The following is a 20,361-nucleotide window of genomic DNA, read 5'->3' as shown; positions in this document are numbered from 1 at the left end:
AGCTCTTACCCGGAAGTGCTCCGTCTGAACGTGGAAGAAGTGACCGGAATCTTTATAGCCCTAAGGAGAGGGATTTGGCGGAAAACGTGAAAATGCAGGTAAGATTGACATAAGACGTGTTTCATTAATGTTTATGTTAGTGCAAAGGCGGAGTGGAATTGTTTTCGCTAATTTGTATGTAAATATTTAGTAGCTGTTCTTATCAAATAACGCTACTCCGTCCGTAAAGTAGACCTTTTGTGTCTGCAATGAGTAGTACAACTGACATTTAGGGGCTGATTTACTAACCCACGAATTCGAATCCGAATTGGAAAAATTCCGATTGGAAAACGAACATTTTGCAACTTTTTCGTATTTTTTGCGGTTTTTTTCGGCGCCTTTACGACTTTTCGGAAATTGTCGCGACTTTTTCGTTACCAATACGATTTGCGAGTTTTTCGTAGCCATTACGATGCGCTCGTATCTTGTCGCGACTTTTTCGTATTGAGCGCTCGGAAGCGGCGGCCGAAACTTTCAGACTTAGCATGATTTTGGAAGCCTCCCATAGGACTCAATGGCTCCCTGCAGCTCCAATCTGGCCCATACTGAAGCTTGAATGAATCCGAACGCTACGAAAAAATCGCAACATTTTGCGCAACTTTCGGAATGGCTACAAAAAAAGCGCGACTTTTCGCGTAAGTTTTAACGCTACGAAAAAATCGCCAGATTTTGCGCAACATTCGGAATGGCAATGAAAAAGTTGCGATAATTTTCCGAAAAATCGCCAAATACCGATCATTACGAAAAAAACGCAATCGGACGCATTCGGCCCGTTCATGGGAAAGTAAATGTGCCCCTTAGTATTTTACAGAAAGATATAGTCTGTTATTTGGTGGAGAAGGCAGTGATCCTGAAATTACATTTGAAATCCAGTCACTTATCAAATCATGTCACTTTCACCTAAGAAATAGTTCCAAAATACAATCATTGATCACCCAAGATGCTGCCAAAATTCTTATTCACTCTCTTATAATATCTCGCCTGGACTACTGGAACTCTCTGCTAATTTCACTAAATTCACTCTGTTCTTTTGCAATTCCACTGTAGAACTACAAATCTATGGCAGCTATTTAAAAATGCACTAACAATCCAACTGATGCAACACCTTCTCCTGCTTATAATAATTTAAAAAAAAAACCTTAGATCCTTTCTACACTCCTGTTGCTTTCAATAATTAAGAGTGCAAACTACCATATAATATTCTTTTTGGATGGGTGCTTCACAGCTTAAACATTTGCCAGAGGTTAAAAAAGGCATAAAAACAAAGGTTAAAAAAAGGTTTATTCATACGAAAAAGATATGGTCCCCATGAACTACATGGACTGAAAGCCAACACATTCAACAATTCAACTAGACTTAAAAATGGACAATCCCAGAAAATAAACCCAGACATCAGGCTCAGAACAAAAGGAAAAATAAATTTATAATAATGATTAGGCGAGAGTCCAACCTTATCCTCCTCCCACCCCCTATACTGCTGTTATGAATTGGACCCATTTCTTTGTTACTCTCCCAGTTCTCATGCAATTTCACTGTCAAATTTGCAGCAGACCTATGGTAGATATGGAAATGTGTACATATTCTTTCTCTTAGTCTGCTCATTTCTACTTCTTCTAACAGAAATTTATCACTAACAGCATCAAACTGACATCTAATTTCATTCAGTTTAATTTTCACTTCTCTTTTTCTTCTGACATGCTGACTGCTGTTACCTATACAGGTATGGGACCCATTATCCAGAATGCTTGGGACCTGGGGTTTTCCGGATAGGGGGTCTTTCCGTAATTTGAATCTCCTACCTTAAGTCTACTAAAAAAATTATTTAAACAGTAATTAAACCCAGTAGGATTGTTTTGCCTCCAATACGGATTAATTATATCTTAGTTGGAATCAAGTAAAAGGTACAGTTTGTTTTATTACAGAGAAAAAGGAATTATGTGAATTATTTGATTACAATGTAGTCTATGGGAGATGGGCTTTCCATAATTCTGAACTTTCTGGATAATGGGTTTCTGGATAAGGGTCCGATACCTGTACCAACAATCTATTACATTGTTGCGCTTCAGTACTTTTCGCATTGGGCCATCAACTATTTGAGTCAGTCCACCAAATTTCACTTAAGGTCTGTGTCAGAAGTTGCCATTAATTTGCACCAAATATTGCAAAATTGCACAAATTAATTTTCCTGCTCTGCTGCTTTCCATTACTTATAACAATAACCAATCACATGGACAATCTTTAATACTACTGCTGCCATTAAGCTTACATCCTTCTGCAAAGTTAGTGGTAGACATATGGCAGCTTACATAAGAAGTTCTTAATTATGATTAATATGGACAGTAAAACTGCCATAAACATTTTTTGCAATTGCATCTTCTTTTCTGCTGATTCCCAGCACATGTGCTGCTGTCCATTACTGAGTTTAGATGCTGACTCAATATTCTGTATATAGAGAATATAAATGTCAAGATATAAGGGTAATAGTAATACCCTTATATTACTACATGGCAGCTCTGAAACCAGTGCAGCTAACAACAGAATTTAATAATCAGCCCTGCAGGCAAGTTTGCACAACTTCAAAAAAAACAAAGCAATGCATAGGCCTTTCCACCAGCAATTCACTTTATTGCTGGTGGAAAGGCTTTTTGGGCAGATTAGTTGCAGTAGCAGAGATTTATCGCGGATGACTAATCTCCCCGTGGGCCAATAACCTTAGGATGAAGGCCCACGGGGAGATTAGTTGCCTGAGGTTAAATCTCCTGCAGGAAACTTCATGCAACTTTGGAAAATTAAGTGACACGTATGCCTTTTCTCCAGCGATTCACTTTATTGCTGGTGCAAAGGTATTTTAGGGAGAGTAGTTGCCCGTGGTAGCTAAGATTAACTACGGGCAACTAATCTCCCCTAAAGCTCTTTTCTCTGCTTGTTGTAGGGCTACTTTAAGACTCGTATGACTGAATACGACTTATATGACTGAATACAAATTTTGTTTTTCCTACAGAGAGAAGAGAAGCAGCTTGAGGCTTGCCTGGATGCCCTTATATCTCAAGTTTCTGACATCAAAAACTCTTTGGTTGGCTTTATCCACAAACTTGAAAATGAGTATGACCGACTGACATGGTGTGTTAAAGCAGATATTTTTAAAGTATTGAACACATTTGGCAGTGAAGACTATTTTCTATGTTAAAGGAGAGGTTTGCCTCAAAATTAGAACATTACAGATGAGGCACATGAGTTATTTCAAATACTCCCACTGGACAGCAAGCACTTGGCAAAGGCTACTAACAGTGCTTTATCTGGCATAACAACATATGCCAGATATGCCCAATATTATTTAGCCACAGATGGTTTGGAATCCCTCTGTCAGAAATAATCACAGATTCTGCATTGATTGGGATGGTTGGATCACACTGGAAAAGCAGTTGCAAATGTCTGCAAGTTAAAAAGTAAATTTGTGGGTGAATGTACCCAATAATAAAACACATTTTAATGTTAAACGTTTGGTTTTTCAGGTAGGGCAGTTCACTGTTTGATGAACACAAAAAATTATTGGCCAACATAAACTGAATACCCAGTGAAATTTAAGAAGGAAAGGCTTAGAGCCCAGTTGTAACCCTCAACACCCCCCCCCCCCCCCACTCCTGTGACCAGCGGCTAACCTGAAATCTCATCTGCTGTGTCTCTTATAAAACTACTTTGCAGTCAGTGATCTTGATCTTGCCATGCTGCATATTGCCAGACAACAGCATAAATCAACAAAACCATCTTGGAAACACCGAGTCTGTTGTGGTACCAATCAGAAACTGACATTTTCCCACCAACAAGGAAACGCCAATAAAATCTGAGTCCCCCAAGTGTTTGCAGAGAGCAGTGGAATCCACCTGTCAGGGGCCAGTTTTGGCCTGAAAATGCTTCTGTGTTTATTACTTCCACTATTCTGCATTTTTTTCTAAAGGGAATAGAATCTTTTGGGCTTCTTTCTGCTGAATCAATATCAGAGTGTTTGTCCCATCCTTGATTCAGTACAAACAGTGATAATTATTGGCATAAATGTATCATAGGGCCTTGATTTTTAAGCTTACAATCTTTTTTTTGCTTTTTAATTCTTGTCATATAAGCAACAGAAAATGTGTCTCTTTAAAGTCTAATTTTTTTTGCCTTCTATTTTATTTTTGTTTCTACAACCAAAACAGGAACTGCACATTTCCTTCGATTCAGCGGGTTTGCTTATGCAGCCATGGAAAGCGAATTTTAAATCTCCTTATACTCCTAATGCAGAATATATAATAATTGTAATGTTAATCTAAAATCCGTCAGTAAGGCAGGATTCGTATGGACTGAATTATTCCTGTTTTTGTGTGTCTCAGCCACATGTGCCAGTTTCTGTCTGATTAGTATATCTTTTTTAGGCCATCTGTACTTGATAGTTTTGCACTTCTGTCTGGGCAATTGAACACACTGAACAAAGTGCTTAAAAACGAGAAGACACCTCTTCTAAGAAACCAGGTCATCATTCCACTTCTTTTGTCTCCGGACAGAGATGAGGAGATCATGGTAAGTTTATGAAATAACTGCTTTTGATGACAAATCTTGTACAAACTTTGGCTGTCATACCTTTCCTTGCCTACAGCGTCTGACAGAAGGTAGGGTTCCAGTATTTAGCCATGAAGTGGTACCAGATCACCTGAGAACAAAACCAGACCCTGATGTGGAAGAGCTAGAAAAACAGCTAAGTGCTGAAGCAGCCCGTATCACCTCTGAGGCTGCACAGGTATAGTTCCCCTCTAAGCATTTTTATTGGTTTTTGCCACATTGTCCATATTGCTGATTTGGTTTTATTTTCTCTAGAAACAAGTTCAGAGTATGAACAAAATGTGTTCCAATCTGTTAGACAAAATTAGCAAAGAAGAGAGGGAGTCTGAACTTGGAAGTGAGTATTTGGTTTGGGTTGATAGCTGCTATGACATGTTGAGTTTGCTATAGTTCTCTCTGGACTCTGTGCAGTACCAGAGAATTGTTTATATAAATAGTGCTCTGCATTAAATCAGCATTCATAAGAAAATGTCAATTATCTACCAGTATATAAAGTACTCTATACTAGTTCTTTTTTTTATTAAAGCCAGTGTCCACACTTTGGGCAAATATCAGACATACTGCAGTAGTGCGGATGTGCCCTAGCACACTTATTATGTGCCAGCACCGGGAACATATCCTATTCTGTGGGAATTTACCTAAAGAAATATTATTATTTGCAAGTTTTTTTAGGCCACACCTTCAGTGGGGGAAACAGTTAAGATTGATAGGTGTCTTTTAGTTTCTAGGGGTCAGGATCCTTGCCACTGCTCCTCCTTGCTAGCCTTCACCAACAAACTGTCCTAATCAAATGGCACGGGTACATTTAATTTATATACTCACGCTGTTCTATGCTCACCCCCTTCGGTAAAAGCAGGTTGGGTGCAGGTATATAGGGAATTCCAGGAGGCCGGGTTGGGTTTGTGTTAGGGTTAGTACCAATCAACAATTAGTCAAACAAGGCATCTCTAATGCCATGTTTCTCTGCAATATGTAAAATATGAAATGATTGTATATGTGTGTTAAATATTTCATATATGTGTTTCTTACAAAGCTTAAGGGAGAAAATGGAGTTATGTAAACATGGACAAAGTTTGCCCTGGTCCATTAGCACACAGCAAACAATTTGCAGTTAGCTATTCACTGATCTTCTGCACTTATAATATTGGCAGACACTTTACTGGGCTGATATATGAATAGTAGAGGGGCTGAATGGAGAGATAAGTAATAATAATTAACAATAAAACTGTATCCTCACCGAGCAATAGTTTTTGACTGCTGGGGTCAGTGACCCTCATTTGAAGGTGAAAAGAAGCAGTAGAAGGCGGCAAAAGGTGACCCATCCCTTTAACACCTTTATTGACTACAAACTATCTAATGGATCCCATACTTGTAGTGTAGAAATAATGTGTATCACAGAATTATATTTTTCTGTAACTTCATGTTTTGGTCACATTGTACATGTGTAATTTCTTAATCTAGGTTTAAGACAGAACAAGCAAACATTTAATCCTACCGACACAAATGCACTTGTAGCTGCTGTGGCATTTGGAAAAGGACTTTCAAATCGTCGCCCACCAGGACAAGGTGGTCCTATGGCTCCAGGACAGACAGGAGCCAGCAGCATGCTTCCAAATGCTACAGGTATGCAGGTTCCAATGTCATTGCCACCAAACCAACAGCAACAACACATGGCTGGAGTATCAATGTCACAGGGCAGCCAGCCAGGTAGGTGCTATTTACATGGTTTACCTATTTTAGTAATGGATATTCTCTTTTTGTATGTATTCATTTTACTTTGACCACATTCCTTTATGTAAATTATCTTTTAATGTCATTAAACAGGTAAGATGCCCAGCAGTATTAAAACCAACATTAAATCTGCCTCAATGCACCCATATCAGCGATGAAAGCCTGTTCTGATGGGACACTAACAGGACTACAAGGAAATATTACCTACCACAGTTTCATTGGCTTCATATTGGATTATTTCTTTGACATCTGTTGAGGTTTGCGTGCTTGGGCTGGACAATTTTCAGAATTGTTCGATATTACATATTACAGCATTAGTGAAAAATCACTCATGTTCTTGTAAAAATACAAATATAACACTTGAGCTTAATTTTTTTTTTTTTTTTGTGGGATTTTTATTTATGTGCATAGATGTCATTTTTGCTGATATTGCAGCACTAAAATTGCAAAATAAAATATTTTTTGTAAGGTGAGCAGATATTAGGTTTTTGTATATGACTGCAAGGGCATGCTTGATAGAAATATAAACTCGCACTATCCTCAAAATTAAAAGGTTTATAAACAACTTTCTAGTACAGGTATAGAACCCATTATCCAGAATGCTTGGGACCAAGGGTATTCCGGATAAGGGATATAGGAGAAAGACTTTCTGTAGTTATAAGCTTTGTGGCTAACGGAATTCTGGATAACGGATCCCATACCTGTACTCTGTGGTTTTGTCATCTCTCTTCCAACCAAAACTCAAGTTTCCACAATGGTTTGCATGCTTCTTCACAGGTGTTAATTAGTTGGCTTCTGCTAAATTGTTTCAAGACACAGATCGAGCAATGCATAGAATGAAAAAATGAATAGACGTCTAACTTTTCAATAGAAAATATTTAACACTTTAAAACCATCAAGATGTATTAATGTATATAGGAATAGGGCATGGAATTAAAATTTCCTTTATGAAACTAAAAGAGTTTGGGTGGAGTTCAGTATCATTTATGAGCAGCTTATCTTATAACTTGTCTACACACGAGCAATGGGTCCACCCTTTTAGCTTAAAGGAATACTGTCATGGGAAAACATGTTTTTTTTCAAAACACATCAGTTAATAGAGCTTTTCCAGCAGAATTCTGCATTGAAATCTGTTTTTCAAAAACACATTTTTTATATTTAATTTTGAAATTTCACATGGGGCTAGACATATTCTTCATTTCCCAGAGTGCTACAGCCATGTGACTTGTTTTCTGATAAACTTCAGTCACACTGCTGCACTGCAAGTTGGAGTGATATAGCCCCCCTCCCAGAAGACAATCGGCAGAACCATGGGAAGGTAGCAAGATATCCGCTCCCAGGAGGTATCAGAATAGCATTCAATAGCAAGAAATCGAAGTCCGGCTTGTGACTCCCCCAGTTACATGTGAGAAGGAGAAACAATAGGTTACCTGAAAGCAGTTCTAATGTGTATCGCTGGCTCCTGAGACTCAGGCACAATGCACTGAGATAGCTGCCTACACACCCAATTACAACTAAAAAAAAAATACATTTGTTGGTTCAAAAATAAAATTTTAAATGGTAAAGTGAATTATTTGTATAATTTAGAAATAAAAAGTATAGCATAAAAATCAGGACAGTATCGCTTTAACTTTACAAAGTAATACTGAACAATCTTGTGTTACCCCATACAACTAGTTATTCAGGTTTTTTGTGTCACATTGATAGCTTTATGCACTTACTTAGCCTTTAGTTATTGTGCTTATTTGCTGCAGTTGTCATTATATGGATTAGCTGGCAAGCCTTTATGTAGTTTTATTTTTGTTGTTTTTATGCCTGTAAAGGAGCAGTCATCTCTCAATGCTATGTTCAACACCTCATTCTGTTCATTGTATAGATGCACGTCATACACAATATGCATTTGTTTATGCAGTAAAATGTAGAGGGCATTGCAGAGCTACTCATGCACAACTGCAGCTTTGAGAAACACTGCCATAGGGAATTAGACAATGTCAGATGTTTGGTTAACATAATTGCAGTTTCACAATTGGCACCCCACACACCCTACACCGAATTTATGCATGATCCCGAACACAGTATAATAGGGATGCACTGAACCCACCTGTTTTGTATTTGGCTTAATCCGAACCCTCAGCACTGCTGGAAATTGCCAACGGGCATGAAGCAAATTTTTTTCTTTAAATAGGGTTCGTATTTGGTTTGGCCAGGATCTTGACAAAAAATGGCTCAGATTCAGCTGAATCCCAAAACCGAATATGGGATTTGTTGTATCCATACAATATAGTGGCATCAACATATGGATGTATTGGTAGCCGTTGTAGACTAGGTCTATCTATACAGTTCTAGAATTAAATTCTTTGTTACAACTTAATAACATCTTTTTTCCTTAGGGGGAGTCTGTCGTGATTTTTATGCTGTCATTTTTATCACTAAATTATACCATATACTTTGCAAATAATTAATTCTACCATTTAAAATGTTATACTTGAACCAATAAATTTTATTTTTTTAGTTCCATAACAGAGAAGGAATCCACACTCTCAGGGCTTATTGTGAAAACAACAGGTTGTTTAATTAGTTTCAGCTAATCCAGTAGCCTTTATCAAGTACACACTGCATTCTTAAACATAAATGACCAAATGAGCCTTTTTAATATTTTCAAGTTGTATAAATAACAAATTATTTTTTTTAGTTGTAATAATAGTGTGTAAGCAGCCATCTCGGGTCATTGTGCCTGATTCTGTGCTTTCCGAAAGAGCCAGCACTTCACAATGCAAGTGCTTTCAGATAAGCAATTGTTTCCCCTACTTAATGTAGTTAGAGAAGTCATGACTAGACATGACTTTTTTTTTTACAATGTAGGTGTCAAGGAGCTGTTATATTGTTACCTCCCCAGTGTTCTGCTGATGTGTTGCTGGGGAGGGAAGGAGTGTGTGACATCACTCCAACTTGCAATGGAGCAGTAAAGGGTGACTGAAGTTTAAAGACTAAGAACATGTCTAATTTGTCACATCAAATTTCAAAATTAAAGGGGAACAATCATGAAATTTTTTTTACAATATTGAAAATATAAAGTCTAGACAAACAGTTTTAGTTATGCCTAATTATTGAAGCAGCCCCCCCAATCTCCAGAATCTCTAGTTTCCGGGTCTGTGTCAGTGACACAGAAATGCGTGAATAACAAAGCAGGTGAAAGCTGATTTGCTGCCCCATGTCATGAGGCCACACCCCTTAACAGCAAACATGTGCAAAGGGAAAGTAAAGGAATGGAGCTGGGCTGGGTGCTGATGAAGTGGCATTTCTACATATAGTAAAGTAGCGTGTTGTTTATATACTTAATATCCACATATACACAGCACTTCAGGCTCTTTTGCATTCGGGTTTGTGCTGCTCACCCACAGGCTTAGATCAGCTGCCACTCACAGACCTCTCTATGTCTCTCCTGTAGACTGACTAGCCAGGCTTTCAGGGTTCTTGATTAGCCAGGGCCACCTGGTCAGTCTGTAGCATTTACACTATATCCAGTCCATGTTGGCTATACTGCTACTGATTAGCTTGCATACATATAAAGAGTGACTACAATGTTATTGCAGAAACAGTAGCACCCCTTTAAATATAAAAAAAAAAATATTTAGAAAAATGTTTTTAATGTATGATTCTGCTGGTGAATAAAGTGTTTTCATGTGACTGAATCCCTTTAAGAACCATAATTTTAAAGGATACCACTGCATGGTTGGCAAACCCCATAGTCCTATTTTTTTGTCTTTTGTTTATGGGCTTTTTATTTATTTTAGTGCTTCTCTTCAAGGGGCTAGTCACAGGTCTCTGCACTCCAAAATGGAGCACAGATGCCTATGGCCATTTTCTGAAATCAGAACACTTTGCATAACACACTGCATCTTTAAACATAAATGACCCTTTATAGTCATTCAAGTGAGTTTATCAATTTTCAAGTTTGTGAATTCATGTTTTGCATTTAATAAATACCAGACATTCGACTCTTTGTACCATAACTTGAATTGGAAGAATTTTAGCACTAAAAAAACTTGAATTGTGAAAAAAATCAGACTCGAGTGTTGATAAATCACCTCATAAGTGTACTATAATGACAAATTCCATCCTGTATTTGCAAAAGTCCCCAAATACTTATATCGGCTATGCCTTTTATAACAGACAACATAAAGCCAATGGTTTTAGACTTTTGCGTTATAAGTCAACCCTCTGTGGCCAAATTTTAGTTATTACCTTTGCCTCACTGAAAGGTTACAGATAAATATTACATATTTCTTATTGTTATATCAGTCTCTATATTGAAATTCCAGAAATATCTGAACAGTGCTTTGAGCAATTCATTTGTATAAAATTGTTTTCAGTGCACATTCTGAAAAAGCATGTGCAATACTTCCTGATACACATACTTAGCATATCCTAATCAGACTCTAAGAAAAAAAGCTTTTTTAACCTGTCAGTTGTAAACCAGCAATGCCACACACAAAATGTTTTAAAGGGGCACATTTCTGTACCAGTTAACCAGCAATGTCACAATGTGATCTCCCTGTAATATTTTGATTGCTTTCATAGTCAATAACTGCTATTTTATTTAGCTTTGAATCTGTGGTGTCTACGCCTGTTTTTCAACATTCTCTTCATTCTTTGTTCTATGTCTGGCACAATAGATCTGCACATACACTTCACCTACTTTAGTGCAGCAAGAAAGTGGAAAAACTGCCCCCCTTTTTCTAAGATAAATTCAACATCTAGAAAAGCCCATGTCTTATCTATTCAAAATGTACTGTGGAATCCATTATTTTTATGGGTCTCTGCTTTGAATGTTCCAGGTTTTTTAAGATGGCCATACGCGTTAAGATTTTAGTTGTCTTATGGTGTAGACAGATGGGGTAGTCGCCGTAATTCTTAAAAAAACATCATAAAAAAGTTGTGTCCTGGAAATACATTGTAGGTCACCCGTGGATATCATTAGAACGGCAATACATTCATAGATATTATTGTTATCCAACAGAAATTTTCTAACCTGTCCAATCACCATAATGCGAAAATTGTAGGACAATAATTCAGAGCCCACACACGGTCCGAACAATCATACAAAATTCTGTTTCATATGATTATATCAGCGTGTGTATGACTATAATTACAGTATTCTTTTAAATATGCTTTATGATGTGTTGTTACCTCATACATAGGGGCATTATTGTGCTAGAGCTTTACAGTAATCCTATATGACTCATATCAGTCCCTGCCTCAGTAGTGTTTACATTCCAAGTTTCTTTCATTCACACTATGGGCAATACATGCATAGATATTACTGTTATCCAACAGAAATTTTCTAACCTGTCCAATCGCCATGATGCGAAAATTGTCGGACAATAATTCAGAGCCCACACACGGTCCGAACAATCATACAAAATTCTGTTTCATATGATTATATCAGCGTGTGTATGACTATAATTACAGTATTCTATCAAATATGCTTTATGATGTGTTCTTACCTCATACATATGGGCATTATTGTGCTAGAGCTTTACAGTAATCCTATATGACTCACATCAGTCCCTGCCTCAGTAGTGTTTACATTCCAAGTTTCTTTCATTCACACTATGGCCAGTTTTATTAGGAGCCAATTAACCTACCTGTTTGTTTTTGATGTTTGGGAGGAAGCCCACATAACTCCTTGCAGAAAGTGCCCTGGCTGGAATTGAACCTAGGAGTGCAAGGTAGCAGTGCTAGCCATCGTGCCACCATTCCACCCACCCAGTTGAGAAGCAATGCATTTTTCTAGAAAAATATTACTTTATATGGTATTTAATCATTCTATCTGGTCTCTATGTGTATAGCCAATGTATGCATTGTTCTGTCCATTTTGTTTCATCCATTGCGACTGGATCATACCTTCTTACACCTGTGAGTTTCAGCCAACACCTAACTGAATAAGTTCAATGGAACCATTGTGATTGGATGTCTGTGACTGTACTGCTCTCAAGGGTTTAAATGCTGGGGAATTCCCTACCACTCAGGTGAACTGAAGAAGCCACTTGGATGAGTGGTGAAATGTTTTAAAGAAAACTCAGAAAAGTCCAATTGTTTTAGACTTAATTCTACTAGAAACTATATATCAGTGATCCCCAACCAGTGGCTTGTGAGCAACATGTTGCTCACCAACCCCTTTGATGTTGCTCCCACTGGCCTCAATGCAGGTGATTATTTTTAAATCTAACTTGAAGCCAAGTTTTGGCGGCATAAAGACCATGTGTACTGCCAAACAGAGCCTTTTGTAGTATGCCAGTCCACATGGGGCTACCAAATAACCGCCTTCATTAGTCACCTCTCAGAACTTTTTTTTATGCTTGAGTTGCTCCCCAACTTTTTTTTATATTTAAATGTTTCTTATGGGTAAAAAAAGGTTGGGGACCCCTGCTGTATATCATGACCTGGATGAATGAGAATCTTCATAGGCAATTTAGAGTGTATCAGATGGTAAATATTCAACGCATTTAGGCGTGGAACTCCATAGCTGCCTATTTACTACTGGACTTTTAAAGATATACTGGCACCTGAAATTAAACTATTTTTTAAATATATCAAAACATGTCTTTGCATGAGCTTTATAATTTTGACATAAAATATTTCCTGATGCTTTAACATTACCTTTGTTAGGGATACACCATATCTGAACCCTAATTTGCATATAAAATGTAGGCAAAATCTAAGAAAATTGCATCATCTGAAAAAGAATTCTCATTTTCAGTTGGTTGGAAAGAGCTTTAAAGTGACTTGATATAGCATTGGATCTGTCTAGTGCTCAGGAATCGACTGAATTGGAATCCTGCAAAGTGCTATGATTCAGTGCATTACACTTTTTTATTAAAAAAAAAATCCAAATTGTTTGCCATTCTCTTTCACTCACCTGGGTGCAAATCCAGTAAATAGCATATGCATAAGAAATGATTGCATTTACTGTCTTACAATTCAAAAGTATGGAACTTTAATATGCCAACAAAGGGCAATGCATCACAGTATGTACCACCATAGTCAGGAAGTGGTATAAGCTGTCCTAAAAATCCCCAATGGGCTAAAGTTATTAAGGCATAGTTATTAAGAGGTGAACTCTTGTACTCAAATTAGGTGACAGCATTTCTCTTTGTGAAATTCTATACTGTATTTCACCTTTTGATGCAGTGGTTATGCCCTAAATATGTGTCAAATATGCAAAATAACACCATACAAGTATACAGCTCCTTTTCCTTACTGTTTACAACGCCACTTGTAGTAAGACAGAAATACATAAATTAGTAAATGAGTTACACTTATAATGAACTAATTTTTGGGTATACTAACTAGTAGTTTATATGTTTGCTGGATATGATATGTGGAAATGCATTGGTCTAATGGAGTTGATAGATCGTTATGGCCTAAATTGGATTGTTTCTTGGGCAAATCTACATTGGATTGGCTGTTTAGCCAGATACTGAATACTTTTTTCTAGAAGTCCAGAACTCTTGGGTATACCCACCAAGATATGAAGAGACGAGCCTCTGTCTGGGCATCTTCAGACACAATTAAGATGAAGTTAAGGACTACATGAATGTTTGCATATAGATGTCATGTACCAGTAGAGTACTACCTAATAAGCATGATTGTGAAGAGGGGAGGGCAGGTGATTCTGCCTTATTGTCTTGTATCACCTAGGGTGTTACAGTAGGATCTACTGTCAGTAGTAAATATAGCAAGGAATATATATTTTAAAGCAAGCAGGGACCTGGAATTTAGATATGCAGTAAGTACTTAAAAGGAATGCCTTTAGACTTACTTTTAATTTATATTAACCTTTCATTGTCCTTTAAAGGAGAAAGAAAGGTAAAAACTAAGTAAGCTTTACCAGAAAGGTCTATGTAAATACAGCCATAAGCACTCACAGATGCTGCACTGACTTCTCTGTCAAAAGATTTCTTGTGTCTGTAATTCATGGGCCAGAGTCACGCAGCTCTCTGCTGTCTCCTCTCTCCTGCTCCCCCCTCCCTCAAGAATGCTAAGGACTCACTCCCCCCTTAGGAATGTGGATCTGAGCCAATCAGCAGGAAGCTGACTTATAGTCTTACTAACTGAGCATGTTCACTTGGTCTGGGTGTCTGTGCAGGAGAGAGGCATTATGGGAACTTTCTTTACACAGCTCAGCGTTTTTTCTTCCTGTTTGACTTCTGATCATCTGAATAGGTGAAATATGGGGAGACTTAATGGCACTATTGAGACAACTGAAGCTATGCCTGCAGCTTGAGATTAACTCTTTATTTGCCTTTTCTTCTCCTTTAATGCTATGGCGCACTGTCTAGATAAATGCAAACTTTCCAGGCAAAGCAGTGGTGATCAAAACACCTTTAACTGTTTATAGCACTGTTCTAGTATAATACATGCACTTCTTATGGTACTTGAGAACTTCTTCTATTGAAGAGCTGTTTGGGCATGTGCAGTAGAATGAAAATCCAGACTTTAGCAAAAGAAGCCGGCTTTATCGCTCGATTGTACATGTGCTGGGCCAGGGATTCCGAAGACAGAAGAAAGAAGGAAAACGATCGCTCATCCACAGCCACCCAGGGCTGGTGCGGTTTTCTCCTAACAGGAGCACCAACCTGGGGTATAAGGAAAGCGATTACAATCACTGGGGGGTATCTAACATTTTGGTACCCCCAGTGATTTTTCCTTTCCTTCTCCTTTAAGCAGGACAGTGATCCCAAACCCAAAGTCATGCTCTCAAGCCAGCTGAGAAATCATGGCTCTGTCTGAAAAGTGCATTTCCATCTAACAAACCTGAATGGAGCCCACTTTATCTCTTGTATTGGTAATTGGTTGTATTGTTGTATGTAATCTGTATGTTTGATGTATGCACCCTTCTATTTTACAAAATATTACAGTGCTTTATAAATACATTGTTAATAATAACCTGAACAAATTGCAGAGCTTGTACATTCTCCAGAATATTTAAGTGTCTGACTGAATATTTATGCAAGAAGCATATTTCCATTTTTTATTTTCTCTTGTTTTTTTAACATAAAGCATCACATAAAGTTTGTTTCAGTGGTTTGAATTCAAAGTAAGGACAATCTTTCAGTGCAATATTTGTTAATCAGTAAAATTAGACAATTGGGTTAGTTTTTCAAGACAGTGTAAATAACTGGGCACCACCCTGAGCATTACTAATACAGCCCAAATTACTGTATCTATGAGTGCACCTGCTAATTTGTTTGACTAACTGGGCTTCACTTGTTGGTCCCACAAGAGGCCAATACCAGCTACAAATAACATTGCATACTAAAAATCACAGTAATGGCTTTTTTCTGTATATGATGCTACAGCACTTGCACACAGACCAGTCACTGTTCTGTTCAGTATGGCATTGCCTATATATACAAGGGAGCAGTGTTGCATATCTCAGTCTGTTAAACAATAGTACTGGCTGTGTCCCCTGTTCCCGCCCTCCCTTGGCATGTTCATGCATTCCTGCTTTGAAGTCCCCACACAAGCATTTACACACAATTTTATAGTCAACCCACATGCACTTTATACATAGTTTTATTATTTTACTTAACCCACTGAAGGCACATACCTAACACATTTGATAAACGCACCTAAAACCCTTGCTTGGCTGTCATTCACATCCCCTTGGATACCAGGAATGTGCTGCCTTAAACCTTTCACACACTTGGAGGGTGTAGGTTCAGCAACCCAGCCTTTAGCTGTAGGTGGGGGAAGAGGCAGGAGACAAAGGTATTTGTGTTAAGGAGTCAGAGACTTGTCTTTAACTCTGTGACTGAGGAATGTGCCCCAGCTAAATTGCTGATCACCTGAATGAAAAATAACCTTTGTTTTTAAAAAAAATGTTAAAATGTGACGTATGGTTTTAGCTATGTCTGTAATAAATGCACTTCAGTGATATTTTAGCTTTGTGTCCTACCTGTTCCTCATAAAAATAAACTTCTATTTCACATCACAAATTGTTCTGTCTAATGTTTAGATAGAGTGAGCAAAGTTCATCCTCTGTGGTTATCTCAGCAACATAAGCGTGACGCCCAGAATCACTAAGCAACTGACTGACCCCCACATGGCCAGACTTGGACAACAGACAAAAAAGTCTTTGTATTAACAATGGACCAGTTCTAACCAACCCTTGTAATAATAATAATAATACATGAGTTCTGATCAAGTTAAAAAAACAATATATGAACTTACAGGCCCCTCCCTGTGACTACTTACTGTTATTATATATTTATAAAGCCCAAACATATTCTGCAGCACTGTAAAACATTGGCATTGTAGAATATAGAGATTACATATAAAAAAACAACAACTAATAATAAAGGTAAAGAGGATCCTGCACAAAGCAGCTGAGGTTAATCATACTTGAATCCAACTAATGCTAGTTGCTTTTTATATCTTATTTTTCTGTACTTTCATCTTTGTATTCAGCTTTCAAATATCTGTACTATATTATATGTGACATAAATTCACAACTGAGATTAACCACTGATGCAAATATGAGACATAAAAAGAAAAAGAAGGGTCAATAAGGGGGGGACAGGCGATTATGCAATAGTATAGTGCAGTATTTTAAACTTAGCTTCCATTTACTAGTATCACTTGACTGATGAATGGGCTTTTCCTCCAAGTGTTGAAAAAGTCACACTTTTCATGTAACATAAAGAGGACTAAGAAGTGGAAGAAAGGTGGCCAAGCATTACTGGGGTGTAATACCATCTAAAGATTAGCTTGTAGGCCCCTTCTGTAGAAGTAATGTATATTACGTTTACTGTACTTTCCTAAGTATTGTCTAGTTGTGCTAGTAGTGGTGATACCTTGGGCTCAGATAGGGCCCTTACACACAGATGTGAAGAGATATTCTTGTACGGACAGAGAGGGTTGACATGCTGACAAATCCTGCACAGCTGACTCTTTTTTTGATTTGCCAGTGGCAGTGTTGTTGCAGTGCATCAGATTAGTATTATAGTGTTTTAGTTATTATAGCTAGCAATAATTATTTATAATATGTTTATCATATAATGGCAGTTTACTAAATTTTAGGGATGCACCGAATCCAGGATTCTGTTTGTCATCCATCCAGATCCTACCATTCTTTCAGAATAGGATTTGTGTATAACTGAACAGAATCATAGCTGTTGGAAAGAGGCTTCAAACCTAACTGCCCTGAATAAATAAGTATGGATCAACAATACGCAAAGACTTGACAGTTCATTTGGAATGGAATCAAAGTCATCTAAATGTACACACCAAAGCGGACTTCCTTGTTATCCACATGCTTCTCTGATGTACATTGGCACTGCTACCAGATATAGGGGCTAAGAAAATACATTGGCTTCTGTTGTTTCCACTCAAATTGATGAACTCTAAAAAATTGTTCAATGAGCACTGTGAGACTGTCTAGACCAGAGGTCTCCAACCTTACCACAGTCAAATGTAAAAAGACCCAGAGAGCAACACAAGCATCATAAAAGTTCATGGTGGTGCCAAATAAGGACTAAGATTGGCTATTAGGTAGCCTCTATGCACACTATCAGCTTACAGGAGGCTTTATTTGGTACTAAATCTTGTTTCTATACAACTAAAGCTTGCCAACAAGCAAGGAATTAAAAATAACTACCTGAGAGCAACATCCAAGGGGTTGGTGAACAACATGTTGCTCACGAGCCACTGGTTGGGGATCACTGGTCTAGACAAGCTTATAATGATCTGATGAAACTGTCATCCAAGATGCCCACACAAAGCAATAATTACTATATGGCCATCTTAAGATATGGGTAGTGCTGACTATATTTATGCAAAATTCTATATTACATTATTTTATAACATGCATTTTTTCAGTCATGTGGACAAAATGAACAGCTTCAAAATAAAAAAGGCCTTCTGTTATTTTTTTATTTATTCAGTTAGCAAAGAGTTAGCTAGAGCTGGCATGATTTTGTATATTTGCTTTTGATAAACCATTGGCTTGAAGGAGACATTTCAAAGAAACTGGTGGCCTCAAGCCAAATTACATAGTTTGGTCTTTTGGGGACAAGTAATTATTCTGCTCTAGCCTCCAATAGATCGTTCAGCTCTGAAAACAGCTTTCTAAAGTAATTAATTATTCCCTTGTCTGCATATAGTGTTTCGTTTCCCAGGAGCTTTTCACTGCATGCTGTTAATATGACTCTGGAGAAGTGTTGTGGCTGCTTATTAAATGCATTTTACTGATGCTATTACATACCATGGAAAATTTCCCCTGTCTTTTCATAGGCTTTATATAGAATTTGTATAACTTAAAACCTTTTATATAGATTTTATTCTTGAGTAAAAGGAAAGTATAATTTATCTGTGAGGTGCTATTTTGTGATTCTTTAGTAAATTCTATAACGCATTCTGGCATTTTCCATGAATAATTGGCGCCACTTGGGGCCACTAGTTACCTCAAGTCTTTGACTGATACCAAACTGGTTGCCCTAAAAAAACAGCATGGCAGTTGCCACTTATAGGAAGAAGAAATACAAGTATACAAAGAGATAAAAGCTTTTGGTAACAGTAATATGCTTGAAATGTTACACAAAAAAGGAAATGTAATCCTTAGAGAAAGGATGACTGCAGCACATAGGTGCTAAACAGCACAAGTGCAGTTGCTAGTAGCAACCAAGCATACCTTTGCTTTTATTTTCAAACGTTCAGTATATTTTTCACAGCTAATTGCTAATTAGTTGCTAGTGGCAACTGTACTTGTACAATTTAGTACCTAGTAACTCAAGTGCTACCAAAAGCAAAGTGCTACCATCCCTAGGATCCTTTTTAGCAACCGGTAATCAGGAAAATGCACTACTGCAAAACTAACTAATTTGTATAGATCTGTGAAATGTTTTGGGGGACTGTAGTAGACAATTATACCTTCACATTTTAATAATTATACCCATTACTACAAGAGATGGATGAACTAACAGCTTGGTGCCTCCCCAAGTAGAATTTTACTTCTACATGAGGTAACCCTGCATTAAAAAAAATGGTTTAAAGGGAAATGTGTAAAAGTAAACACCATTCTTTCTTGCAGACTGCCTGTACACAATTCTGCTAAATAACCCTTTATGCACAGAACTCTAAGGAAGTGCTGAATTATAGGTGTACATACTAAATAGTGCAGCTCCCACTTTGGTACAGCTACCGAGACTAGTGTGTATGGGAATAAATCAACAGCTAATAGACAATGTGTCTGTTATGTTAAATTATTATACAAACGTTTATAACAGTTACAATACACAGAGAACTGCAGCTGTTGTTCAACTGAAACACTTGAAATCCCACAAGATTTTTTAGACTTTCATATAATGCTGGGGATGTAATTACAAAACTGGGGGGATCCCTAACGAGATATGTCAAATAACAGCACTTTGTTGTATGTTATGATGAGAGTGTTAAAGACTGACAGGCGAGGGTTTTCCCTATAACTAGAAGCAAAGCCAGTGAGGTCCAGCATAAAGAACAATTCCCTAGAATGTCTGGACAGCCAGCGAGATTCCGATGCTAATATGACTCTCTCATTTCCATGTGAATCCCCCGGCAGGTTGGGTGAGTATCAGGCTTGTGATTCCACCGCCCTCCTTCCCCGTCCTGTTGCACTGGAATAGTTTCCTACAGCTGCTGGAAGGGAGTGGTTGGTTTTCAGTGTGCAGGAAGGGTGTGTCCGCCGCTGTCTCAGGCTCCATTGCTGCTTTGCCTGTTCTTCAGGCCCGGCCTCGCATCTGTCTTTAATCCTGAGCACACAGGAACCCTCCCTCCACTCTCGGCACTGCCCTCTGTCTCTCTCTTTCTGCCATCTGCAGGCTGTGCGGAGGTTCTGCCGAGTGCCTGTGAAGTGAAGTTGAGTCACCCAGGGGTGTGGTTACCCAGATCTCCCTCTCTTTTCTCCTTCCTTCCTTCTTTTTCACGCTCTTTCTGTCGGGCTCAGGAGAGACA

General features: G+C 37.9%; 1 protein-coding gene across 1 annotated transcript; it reads left to right on the top strand.

Moving 5' to 3' along the window:
- Positions 1 to 33: 33 nt before the first annotated feature.
- On the top strand, positions 34 to 13,254 carry med8 (mediator complex subunit 8; the record flags this gene model as incomplete). Its single annotated transcript, NM_001016614.3, is given in 8 exon segments — positions 34 to 98; positions 3,041 to 3,159; positions 4,449 to 4,593; positions 4,670 to 4,810; positions 4,888 to 4,969; positions 6,094 to 6,339; positions 6,457 to 13,028; positions 13,029 to 13,254. Coding segments are annotated over 7 exon segments (804 nt in total).
- Between the last annotated feature and the right edge of the window lie 7,107 nt (positions 13,255 to 20,361).

This window comes from Xenopus tropicalis, chromosome 4 (genome assembly GCF_000004195.4).
Source record: "Xenopus tropicalis strain Nigerian chromosome 4, UCB_Xtro_10.0, whole genome shotgun sequence".
NCBI classification, from domain to species: Eukaryota; Metazoa; Chordata; class Amphibia; order Anura; family Pipidae; genus Xenopus; species Xenopus tropicalis.
This window is presented reverse-complemented; position numbering and strand designations above follow the sequence as displayed.